This window comes from Pseudochaenichthys georgianus, chromosome 4 (genome assembly GCF_902827115.2).
Source record: "Pseudochaenichthys georgianus chromosome 4, fPseGeo1.2, whole genome shotgun sequence".
Taxonomy (NCBI): domain Eukaryota; kingdom Metazoa; phylum Chordata; class Actinopteri; order Perciformes; family Channichthyidae; genus Pseudochaenichthys; species Pseudochaenichthys georgianus.
Genome location: NC_047506.1, coordinates 19551800 through 19565064, shown reverse-complemented (window position 1 = coordinate 19565064; position 13265 = coordinate 19551800). Strand labels below are relative to the sequence as shown.

Genomic DNA, 13265 nt, shown 5'->3' with positions numbered 1-13265 from the left:
ACTGAAAGATCTCAGATATTAGTGTCGAAGAATGTTGGTTCCTATGGATCACTTCAGTGAATAATTTCTCTTTGGAGCCTCTTTACTGTCTGCTGACATGGGAGAAATGGCAAATAAGCAAATCGAATGCAACATGAAGTTTTTTCATGTAAAACAAAAACAACACTTAGCCTTTTTTTGTATCTCACCTCAAGTCTCTGTATGGTCTCTTCTCTTTCCTTCTCCAGCTCACCCATATCTGTTTTCTTGCTCTGTAGACTGTGAATTTCCTGAAAGCACAGTGATTTGAACTGTCACAACACCACCTCACTTCCCACATATTCACCCTTCCTGCTGCTAAGATCATCGAATATTCATCTTATGTTTTGAACCCTAAGACTTCATGTGGTTTTAAAAGGCCATTTATGAGGTTGCTGATAAGGTTTGGGGCACCTTGATGTTTCCGGGGAGGAGGGGGACTCAATTAAACTTGTTTAGATGATTGACAGACATGGTTATGTAAATGAGAATGGAGGACAGCAGCAAGGTGCTTTCAAGGAATATTTCACTTTATCGTTTGGTTTTATTTATGCAGAGAAAATTTGCCCAGAATGCATTTGATGGAAATTGACATAAGGGACATAAAACATCATATTAAAGCAAACTTGGAAATAGCTAATACATCTGGTATTTTTCCAAAGCTCTCTTAGTTTAGGCCAAACATTTGAAGTTACAAAAGAAGAGCATAAATAAAAATCCCCATAGAGCGTTCTCTTCTCAACATTTTGTTCAGTAATTATCTTTTGGTTATTGAATCGGAAATATCTTATTTGAAGTCTTAAGATGATTTAGTGAGTATACATACTCAAACTGGCACTTTATACTTTTCCAACTCTCTTTTCTTAATATATGTATTAATTAGCAAATGTTTTTTAAACCTTCATCAGATGGATATGGAGGCTCTATTCTCAAAGACTGAATACAAACACATATCCAGTGAATTATTGGCAGTATATCATTTGCTTCTCTAGGCTGGCTTTCCACACTGAGGTTTCTTTGAGGTTAGGAGATGGATTTGGACAGAGTGCAGTGCAGTGAACTTGTGTGCTTGCCTGATCTTTGGCACTCAGCAGGGCCTCCAGCTCCTCCAGGGACTGACTCAGCTCCTCTCTCGCAGACTGACCGGCAGCAGGGTGCCCCAGCTGGCCCTCAAGCTCCGCCACCTGCAACACAGACAGACACACAATCAATACATACTTCTTAACTTAACTAATTTATAAAGTGCGTTTCATTTTAGACATTATATAAGATAAACATTTAACCGCCTTGCTAGTGGCTCTGTGAGATTGTACTTCAATCTATCAAATCGTTATTAAGGCGTTAAATGTCAGCCATGTGGTGTTTGGTTGGTGGTCTCTGGGAGCGAGAGATGTCTGCACCAAATGTCAATACAATCCATCCAAGAGCTGCTGAAGTACTTCAGTTTGGACTCTGTCTTCACATTTTGTAAGTACAAATGTAATGACATTTTGAATAACTCTGAAAGTAACATTTTGATCAGTTCATTTCAAGTGACTGTTTGTGCCACATTTAAGAACATTTCTTCATGGCATTGCTGAATTATCGCATTTATAAGAATGAAAAGGACAAATAGACCGACTAACCAACCAGAAACCTTATGCCTCGTGCCATGGCAGACGCAGCAGTCCACGTGGAGGCATAACAATGAATAGAATTGTAAGAAAATGTGTCTCCTTTGTTAACAACATAGCTCTCATTTGGAGCCTTATTGATGAACATCAGCAGCAGACTAGATATAAAGAAACAGAAAATGTAACAATGCTAAACCATTCTCCATCTTACACTCAAGCACAGAGGTCATTTAACATTGTATTGATTTGAAACTACTCCAGAAAAAAAAAAAAAAAATCGTACATTTTTAATCTTAGTTGGATCAGACCAAGTTTCATGGGAATCTTTAAACAGATTTTGCGTAATTTGCTGACAAACAAGTATCTGGTTGGTAAACAAAAATCTATTTTATCTAGAGAAAATTATTTACTGGGATTTCATTTTAGCTGTGATCCAATGAAAAGCTTTGAAAATGTTACATAAACAATATTTTCAATTATATAAATCAAATTACCCTTTACCTCCATCATACACTACGGAAATCAGCAAAATTAGGTTTAAAAAGGGTTTTACATGACGGCAGCGACTTTCAAGTACAATAATATAGTCCATACAAATAGTGTGATAATTATCACTGATGGAAATGAGGAACTTCAACTGAGGGTCACATCGCCTACACACAGCCATCTACATAAACACAATTAATTCTCTCACTTATCTCTCTTGAATATCTCCATACACACAGATACATGCAGTCACCACACTAACATTAACTCACAACTGCCTGTGGTCACGGAGCTGAAACTTTGCCTTGAAGATTTCTTTTTTGGATGTGACCTTGTAGAAATTCATAATTGGTTCTCCCCAATCTGACCCACTTCCTTGTGTTTAACATATTCATGGGAAAGCCAAAAAGATGGTGAGTGACATTTTGACTAAACAAATTGTTCAGCCTTTGAAGTTTGAACAGGGTGAGATTTAAAGTTTTGACTTTCATTTCTGCATGCTCTAGGAGTAATCAGATTAAAACAACAATATAATAGTGTCCCTAGTTGGAAACAAGAGGCTTTGTGCATAACAAGCTTTACACAGATTACTTCACACTGATAAGGCTCAGATAACATTATGTTATTTGTTTTCTCAATCTGACCTTAGCCCTTCTGAACTATGCACAGTTTGAGTATCTGAATGTTTGTATTTTGTCCTAAAAAATGTACGCTTCGTGTTTAAGCGTTGAAACAAGTTAGGTCAAATTAGTTGAGGAATATCTCCCGTGCAGATAACATGTTACATGAAAGTGAGTATTAATTGGATTAAATTGATCAAATGTGCCTTTTTTCACAATGACATCTGACAGTGAAGCTTTTGTTTGGAAAATTGCTACAATCATCTTGAATCTCTAAAATAAACTGTAAGAAGTCTAAGGATTTAAATAATCAATTTTGATAATAAAATAATTTATTTAATTAACAGTTGACCCTCAGTCTTTAGGTTATTTTGACGATGCAGTTATCATCCCAATGCTGGTCATTTCTTCATCTCTGAAATGTAAATGTGTGTGTGAAGGGGCAGAGGGATTCCTGCTCCCATATGAACACTTTCATTTCCTCCCTTTAGCATCTACTCTGTATTTTCAAAGTCCCTTTTCATAAAATTCACGCTACGCCACGTCACGTCGTGGGTCCACATGATCCCAGAGGATTCAACACCTTCATATCCACTCTGTGTGACAGCTGCTGTCCCTAGAGGCACCCGCTCCGTCTGACCTCCAAACAGATACACATGGAGAAAAACATGCAACATCTCCAATTTCGTATCTAAATTATTACCTAGAAACCTTTTGCTGTCAACCAATTGATAGGAGATTGAAAAACAAATTATATTGTATTTATATGTGTATATATAGAAAACTATACATTTGCATTGACATCTTATTCAGATTCCTGATTCTCTAAAACGTACCATAGTTAAAATCCTGAGCAAAACTAAATAAATTAGCTAAATCTAATCCAAACAACATATTGACAAAAATCAAGCATAAAACCTATTAAAATCTGCTACAATCAAATACATTATATACCCAAGTACTGCACTCCATATGTTGCTAATTCTCATTAGTACTGAGCATGGGTCAAAGTCAACACAGAATAAACGTTCTGCTGTGGATCAACACAAACATGGCTGAAGCCGAGTGTGACGAGGTAGGACAATCCAGCCTCTCTCCCTCTGCAGTTATGATGATTTATCTTCTTTCGTTAACTGGGGCAGAAAGAGGGGAGGATGGGCAGTAGGGCCTATAGGGCGTCCTGTCCCCCCAAAAAATAAAAAAATAAACCCTGCCCCCCCCTCTCAAACCCAATTGACAATCCCTGGCGGCCTGCTCTACTTCCAGCCACCTGGTTGACTTTGCTGCAGTGTGTGTGTAACTGTGTGTTTGTGTTTTGGGGGGGTAACCTTCACCTGGAATCGCAGATATGAAACCACAGTGTGGGCTAAAAATAAAAAGGGCCAGTTTTCTGTCACTGGTGGTTATGGTTCCATTGCAGGCCGGTTGCAGCAGCACTTAATTCTGTCGCATTGAGGAAGCCTTGTTAAGCTTGACCAAGGGCATCATTTCCTCTCTGTAAATGAAAGATGAAATGTCTGCCATTATCCAGGGAGCCTGTCAACAGAAATATCCCAAGGAAGGGCTGGATGAAAAATGCATCTGCAGTTTGGAAGAGACTAAGTCTGTGTGGGGATTTTAATATGATAGTTATAAATGATTGCTCTTATAAAAAGTCTTTATAATTTCCAGTTGCTATCTGAGTGATCACATAGTGAGGGAAGTAAGAAAAATAGTTTTATAGACCATAAACATTGCTAAACAAAGAGTCCGTTTTGTTTAATTTCAGAATATAAGCATATGAATATATAACCTGATTATACTTCATAAAAAAGTATTAGTTTTATTTAATTTGGCTAATGATAACTCTAAATACGTATTTTGTTTCCCAGATTTGTGTTTTCAGATTGAGAGTATCCAAACTACCCCCCCAAAAAACTGCTCCTCAGCATATGCAGATACCCTTGTCCCTGAATCAAATACTTTTTATAGTGACCTATTTTTTTAGACGTCATATTTCCTCTTTTGGGTCAGAAACTATTGACAGGAAGCAGGGAATTACTTAATGCAGCACTGATGTAAAAATATTAAACTGAGCACACTAAATGGAAACAGGAAGTCTATGCAGGGTTTGTGACGCTGATCAAACCTGTTTTATGCAACTTTTCATCCGTATTTCTGAGCGATTACTGTTTGACCTCCTACTACACCAAGAGAACATAAAGTACATTTGCCCTTTGGGCAGTGTCTGTTTGTTTTGTTTGTCCACCATGTACAGCAAGCTTGGGTCTCTTGAAAGGCGCTATATAAAAATATCATTTATTATTATTATTACATGAGAAAAAAACACAGCCTTTAAGACCCTCAATAGTGATTGTAAAACGACAAAGTAAAAAGAAAACTTAAGTTAAAAATATGTGGGAAACTTTTTAAAGTAAGGCATAACCATAGTAACAACACTAATGCTTCACACTACTATCACCCGTTAAATTAACCCAAACATTGGTTCAACAGATGATAAATAGTTGCAACATAGCATTCCTTCTTGATACACTTTGAAGTGTTGAAATAATACAACTCTAATGGGAACGTTTGTTGTATATTATTGTTAAGAGGGCGTATTGTATTCTGAATTTCTTGTATAGTCAGTTTCAAACATGTTTAAAATAATGTCATAGGGCAAGAATAAATTCAAAATTGTGTAAAATACAACATTTGCTTGATAACACATTAACTACGGCCTCAGAAATGAACACTAAATTGAATCATCAGCACCTCAACAGTCTAAGCTTTTAGCAGACATTGTGAATTGCACTTCGTAGTTTTGAGCTGCAGGGGTATTGTATCATTGGCCCGCTCTGCGTCACCTGGTCTCTGAGGCGGTCGGTCTCCTCCTGGTATTCATCCAGCTGCTGCTTCCACTGCTCCACGCTGCTGCTGGCCTCCTGCAGAGCCGCCACCAGCTTAGCGTTACTGTCCTGCAGCGTGAAGAGCTCGGCCTCCAGGTTTATCTCACACATTGACCTAAGAGGAAAACACAGAAAGAACAGAGACTTAACTTAAAGCAGGAATCCCAACTCATGACAGCTTTCCCATTTCACATAGATACAAAATATTGTTGAGTTACGGTCGGAGAAGGCATAGCTAGAGATTGAAAATGCAGCAGATAACAACAGACATTTATATCATGTTGCGCAAGCTGTTTGGAGACATTTGAGAGATATTTGTTAGTATTTTTTATGAGCCAGAAGGCCAGGTTTTTAAATGTCTGTCATTCAATTCAAAGACCGAACTATGTTTATCCACTGAAATACAAATGATCCAAAAATGTGTGTTATTATCGTTTTGAATTTCTAAATTCCATCTTTCTGTTGTATATACTTTGTCATTCATTTGATTTTAAAGTTATGCTCATATCTTGCAAAGAAACAGAACAGTACGATTCATAATAGCAGATAATTACAGAGACCACAGGGTGGCAGGGAAATAAAGCAACACAGGTGAAGCATTATCCTGCCATGTGTGGCTAAAGGACTGAATTCCACACACTTAAAATAAAGTATGGCTTGGTTTAATTTTGATCTATTAAAATGCAAAGTATCAAAGTACTTTGATTATGATTATGTTTTTTTTGTGATTCATGTGAATTTTTTATAAGTCACATTTTTTTAATAAACATAATTTTTTTTTAAAAGGTCAGTGTCAGTCGTGATATTTAATAAAAAAACAGAGAGCTTTCACATAGTAATACAGAGTTGAGAAAACTCTTTGCCATGACAACCTAACTAACAGCTTTGCTTGGCAACCATAAAACTGCTCACCATAGCAACAGGAGAAAAAGCCTGCGTAGGCTTTAGACAATCAGGAAATAAAACCATTGGGATGATAGGTTGAAAGCAGACGTGCATGAGTGTTTTCTGATTCCTGGTCTCTAATGGTATGTTGAGTGATCAATAATGAGAACCAGGATGACGACGATAATTATGAGCTCCTAAATTAATCACCGGCATGGCACACTTAGAGAAGTCAAACCTAAGGCCATGACTAAAAGACTGGTTTCTTATAGTTGGCTCTTCTGTATTCTAAACAAGAGACACACACACGCAATACCTTTCCTTACACAGCAGTCTGCTGTCTGTGGTGCTTTGTTAGAAAAACTAAGAAGGAGAAAGAGAACAAATCTTACACGGGTGAGTTATTTTACGGTGCACTTATTCAATTCTGAAGAACCATTTTTACATTATTTTACAGTTTTAAAATTTGACTGAGTCTGCAGTATGAGTCAGACTCCAATGCCCTGGATCAGTGGTACCTGTCCTGAAAACCAAAGCTCTACATATTCTCCATTTATCCATACTCTGTCCAAGCCACAGTCGATTGGTTGAACTAGCTCCCACAATGTATTTTTACAAGTAGGTAGACACTGCAAAACAGTCGAGCAGTGTATCTTGCCTCAAAGGTTTCAACATTGTTGGCATTTTTCCTTCCCCATATTACTTGACAAGTATTTTTCATGTGTGTAAAAAGGTGGAGCTTTTAATTTTTCTTTCCTGAGTTCTTCCTTATTTGTGGGATTACAATACTTAATTTATGCAGTATGTCTTTTTAAATGCAATAGGAGACATTTTCTGGCCACATGGGGGCAGCAAAAACAAGGTTGACAACATTAAAACAAATTCAAGTTGATATGTTAAAGTTGTTAGCACATCCACAGTTATGGATCAACATTAGCATTCATTTGGAGTTGTATTTATGGAAACTAATGGATTAATGTACAATATTCACTCTGTTATACAGTGGGCTTTAGAGCTTACAGCTGTAGCTGAAAAATTACGCTGATGACAGAGCTCGAGAGTCAACCAAAAAGAAAAAAAGCCAAGCTGCAGATTCAGTTGATCATTATTTAGTTTTATCACCAAAATACCAATAACAGGCCCTTGTAATTTACATGTACTCTCCGAGTGAAAGGGTAACCAGGAGGAAGTTAATGTGGATGTGATGCTTCCCTGTCAGTTAAGAAAGACAGTGTGGGTACCAGCTCGGCTCTCTGGACGGATAACAGGATGGACGTGTTGTTTGTAGAATAAATCCCAACTGCTGTCTCTACAAAACCTGTTCCCCGTGCCAATGAGTATTTTTTTTTAGCTTTGTTTGATGGAAAGATAATTCAAAAGGCTGTGAACAGCTTTCAGTGGATGTTGATGAGAAGTTTGGCTATGAGCCAGAAAGAATAATAATTATTATTCTTGAATAATCATTAATATTATTTCATTCGTTGTTATAAATCCTTTTGCTAGAAACATCTATGAGAAAAACTGAACCTTATGGTGGGAAATCTTTGGGCAGCTCTGCAGTTTAATCGCTCGTCATTTGTGAGGAAAGGTTTTCCACAGTTTGAGTAACACTTAATACGCTGTATAGTATAGAGCTCAACAAAATGCTCAGGGCATCTTCCTCTGCTCATGTAGCCAAGCTGGGGGTTGGAGATGAGATTACAACCTTTGTAGTAAACTTTCTCAACTCTAACAAATAACATCTCCATTCCAGTACTCCCACACACTCACATCTGCAGCTCTCACTGCATTGTTTTAATATGTACTTTATGTCTCTGTGTCTTGTGTGTTATCGTAATGGAGTGTTGGTATTATTTCTATGCTGCTGCTACTACTGCAAAATAAATATTCTTTCATAAACATCGTGTTCTCTCAGCATACATTTTCAATGCAGGAATCAGTTATTCCTGTATCTCTTCACACTGCACCATGTTGTCAAATAAATGTTCTACATAAAATATAAGTTATGTTAGCCGTCTGATAAAAGTAACCGTGAAATATTTATTCTAGCATTACAGCTATCAGAAAAAATAAAATGTGTTTTTTGTACCAGGCAGTTTAATAAAATACATTATGCAAAACAGCAGTGAGGTGTAAAAACAACATTCAATGTGAAGTAAATGTTCCTCCGTCTCCAGAATCTAGCACATCTCACTGAACATAACATTTTACACACAACCATCCACACAGCTAGCTGGTATCAGGGCACTAAGTAATATAAAACATGTGCATTTCCTTTGAGAATTTCAAATGGAAATGCACCCTTTCACTCAACCATATTTATAGGTAGTATATAATTATTTCTTAAAAAAGACACAATGTGCTTATATTATATGGTGAAAAACAACTACTAATCTACCCAGGAGGAAGTACTCAAGATTGGCTCCACATTGATGAACTACAACAATAAAGGTATGAGGTGAGTGATAAAAACAAAATGATGTAATATTCTATAATAACATAACACTATAAAAGGAGCAATTCTGTATAAAAAATGTGCTTATGGTTTTAATTGTTTAAATGCATTTTTTAGACATTACTTTTGTGCTTTTACTCAAGTCACATTTTGGATTAAAGATTTTAACTTGGAATATATTCGACTACTAACTATCAACTGAAGTGCTTCTTAATGAGTTGTGCTTGAAAAATGTTAGGCTTTTAAGCTTTCTCTCCAGACCATAGGCGCGATGAACACAATAGCATGATATACTTCCTGCTGATGAAAACAAATGTGTCCTTACCCTTCAGACAACATTTTTTTGACTTTCTCCTTCTCCACCGTCAGCTCGACTTCAGCACTCTTGCTGCGAAACAGCTTTTCCTCGCCCGGCCCATTGACGGTGAGCAGCGGCGGGGAGTGGCGCTCCTCCGACAGCTCCTAGAGCAACAAGGAGGACAGCACATACCGGACATGAGCAAGAGACCTTAACAGGGTACATAGTAGTGGGTTTTCTTGAGGACATTACATGTTCCAATATGGCAATTTACTCATAAACATAGGTTAGTGTTTGTGGATGTTACATAGCTGACACATGATTAAGCACAATTAATTAGATTTTGGCTGGGTTTAGAAAGGAGGCTGGCAACAGGCCAATTAGTGTCTCCATATCCAGAGCCCTCCTCATAACAAAATGGACATGGCACAGCAGCGGGACAGGACAGAGCTCAGCCGGTCAGCGCTTCATGTGTCCCATCTGGGATACTGTAGACAGGCTCCGTGCAGAGCGAGCAGCCATGTGTGGAGCCCAGCTGCCCTCGGTGCATACTCCCTCAGATCTGATTCAACAGGAAGCGACTGAAGTACATTTCCCTCTTCCAGGAGTTCATCTGGTGTTTGTGTGTAAAGACGTATGCACCTGCTGGTTATCCTGCTATTATGTGTATGTCTGTTGAGATATTATATACACTGCACACATCTGGGAATAAGCTCACTAGGGTCTACTCAGTACTGAAATACTAGTAGAATTTAATATTTATTTTGGCACCTGATTTAATTGTTTATTAAAGGTGGGGTAGGTAAGTTTCAGAAACCGGCTCGAGTGCACTAAAATTTGAAAGTACACAGCCGAAAGGAATCCGCCCCTTCCTTCAGACTTCCTTACAGAGCACCTCCTCCAACACACATGAACGCGCAATACACGCCCAATTACAGAACGCCCAATGAGGGCACGAGATACATTTGTGCGTGCACGAGATGGAAGGCTGATTGCCGCCCTGTCTGGATTGGTTGTACTTTTTACAGTATTACGGCTTCTACAGATGACATTTTTATATGGATTTTTTGTCAAAGCACTTCAGATATTCATTGCTATCGGGATGTTAAGAGCATTCCATGGAATATAACAAAAAGTGTATCTCGAGCCAGTTTCTGAAACTTACTTACCCCACCTTTAATAGGTATGATAAAGATAATCTTTAAAGATAATCTCCAAACGATCTCACATAAAGTAAATTCAGTAGCTGTACTTCAGCTTGCATTCAAAACTATTAGATCCTACTCAAGAAAAGTACAACTTTTCTGTAGATGTTCGATTTGAGCCATTTAAAGACTTAAGAACTTGTTTTCCAGCCTCATCCTGTTGCTTTTTCTTAAATCATTAGGAGTAGCCTCAAATATAAAATACAGGTGAAATAAAGTACACAAGAGCCATGTATCTTCCTCTGACAGAAAGAGACTTTGAATCTGACATGACAGCTTGCAGATGGGCTCGACTCCAGCCTGGCGCAGTCACGTGTAACCAATCTGCTTTGATATTTTCCTTCCCTGCTGCCCAGAAATGGGTTCAAGCTTCCTTCACACAGTTTAGTGATCCGTTTTCCTCAGTTTGAGGCTGTAGGCTAAAAGACTGAAAGAGCAGACTGAGAGAGTCTTCTTTTCTTAAAGTGAGCAGATGAATTAGCCTGGGCACAATTCTTACCCCCCTCCCATCTCCTTTCATTTTGCTAACCTAAACCTGAACTTGACAACGACCAAGTGCCTCACTGAAGCATAACAACCCTGCACTTATTCTAGAAAAAAGCGTGTATTATTAAATTTGAGCAAACCGGATCGTTATTCCCTGAGGAGGCTGGTTCATCATCTATAGCCGAGCAGCTCTCTGTCCGACGTCATGGAAGAATATGGAAATAAAACACGGCTCATGTGGATGAGCACTGTGTCCAGGGGAAGGAACCCGAGAACGAGAAAAATCAAAGCTAAGACAACTCCAGTCCGGCCCCAAAGCCAACGGATCGGCTGAGCGTATCTCTGAATAATTCATGCCATGGATCATGTTTAACTCGTAAATGGGATTACACTTTTACAGCAGTGTTTCCGTATGTTGTTCACTAACAGGCTGAGTGGAAACAAGGCAGAAACTCTAAAGCACAAACCCACGACCGGCAACTAATTAGGCTGAGTTCAAAGGACTTTTCCATTTTGAAAAGGACAATTCTGTGTTGTCTGTTCTCAGGGGATATTTAACATTATCAATGAAGTGTGAAGCAAGGAAGATCTTCTAAATCTTCATTTTGTGAGGACAATAACAATATTCTGTACATCTGTGACTTGAAATTACATTTTGTGCCGTTATTTCTTAACAAAGCTTTTACTCTTTTGTAGCAAATGCCATCTGTGTTTTAAAGCTACATGTTCTCTGAAGTCAACTTTGATCAGACTCCAGATGAATTATTGAGCATGATAGTCCGTGTTACACTGAGATGCATGACTACGAACACCACATTCCTTTCAAAAAATAGAAAACGGTTTTCTTTGCATAGCTTTTAGATGGTGGGATGGATGTTTTTACTCACCTGGGAAAGCTGTGAGATGAAGGTGTCCCGTGGTGCAGCAGGGAAAGGAGAGGGAAGGGGCAGATGAGGAGAAAACATAGAATATAAGTACATACTTAAAATCATGCCATTGTTTGACAATACAGTGTTTCTTTCTATGCTCAGTCCAGCTCACTCCACTGTTTTTCATTGTTGCACAGGTATTCATTTATTTTATGTTTCTGATTATTTTGGAGAGAACAAAAGAGAAAGAGGTTCATCAGCAGGAGGTGCGGTGGTAACTGAAGCCTGAACAAAGAGAAACTGTATGAAAAGAGGAAGCGGCCACATTCCCACCCACATTAGTGTGACCGCTGAGAAGTGAGCCGTGAGCACTTAGCAACACCCAAAGAGACAGATTGAATGAATGTTTTACAATAACCAACATAAAATTGGTTCAACTTTGATTATCCTATTCTCCGAAATAAATATGTGTGCGTTTTATTTTAACAACCCTAAAGCAGCCACTTAAAACCTTTTACGGGTTTCCTCAGAAGATGCTTCCTTTGTAATCAATGGAAATCCCAAATACTTCAAATATTAAAACACACTTCCTGAGGGAATTCATCACGACATTTCTGTGCCACTCTTCGTCTTAAGTACATCCACACTGTTTACTTATTTATCTATGCATCAGTCCATTTGCGCCGCTGGCTTTATAAAGCTCCTGTTTCTACACCCTGTGTTTCACTGAGACCACACACCTGATTTATTTATTCATGAGTTCACGAATCAGAGGTACGTGCTTAGGCTTCCCTTGAAGCACCTGTCCTCCTGACTAAACAACGCACACACTCATGCATACTGTTTTTAGCTGGTTTTAATGCCAAGTCTGTGGTTTAAAATATTAATGGCTGGTATTTCTGTTTGCTTCTCTGCATCTGCATGGATACCATGTATGAGAGGAGATGGCAGAAGGAAAACGCTCCAATCAACATGAGCAAACTAATGGCAGCTGTTACCTGTCAGAGGAAAGAGACATCTGCTGGGTTTCACTGTTGTTTACATAATTTATGTGCAGAGATGACATTTCTTCTACACTACTTTTGACATTCATTTACCTTCATTGTGTGGCTCCCTTGGCTCTCAACCTTTGCTTTGACTAACAAACATTGCAACCTTGCAATATGAGCTCATAAATATCACAGGTAATTTTCTAAATGTGAACTAAATGCTTCTCAACTCATAGAAGACATAATGTTTCTGGGGTTTTACATGTTGGCTTTCTCCCTTTATTCAGTGAAAAATAACAAGTTTGCATTCTTACTTCTGCCACTTGCACTGGCAGAGGCTTGACAGTTCAACCTATTATCCATTACTTAAAGGGGACCTATCATGCAAAATCCACTTCTTCATATATTTCATACATAAGCATGTGTCCCCTCTGTGTAAAGAGATTCTGAAAG

The 13265-nt window shown here is 38.3% G+C and overlaps 1 protein-coding gene across 1 annotated transcript in view; it reads right to left on the bottom strand.

The window, feature by feature from the left end:
• LOC117445075 (homer protein homolog 3-like) overlaps positions 1-13265 on the bottom strand; it is a 41662-nt gene that overhangs the window by 3909 nt on the left and 24488 nt on the right. Inside the window, exons 7-10 of the mRNA XM_071202909.1 lie at positions 9291-9424; positions 5584-5740; positions 1092-1202; positions 189-269 (exon numbers count right to left, since the gene is read on the bottom strand). Of these exons, the coding sequence (XP_071059010.1) occupies positions 189-269; positions 1092-1202; positions 5584-5740; positions 9291-9424 (483 nt within the window). The remainder of the gene's footprint in view (positions 1-188; positions 270-1091; positions 1203-5583; positions 5741-9290; positions 9425-13265) is intronic.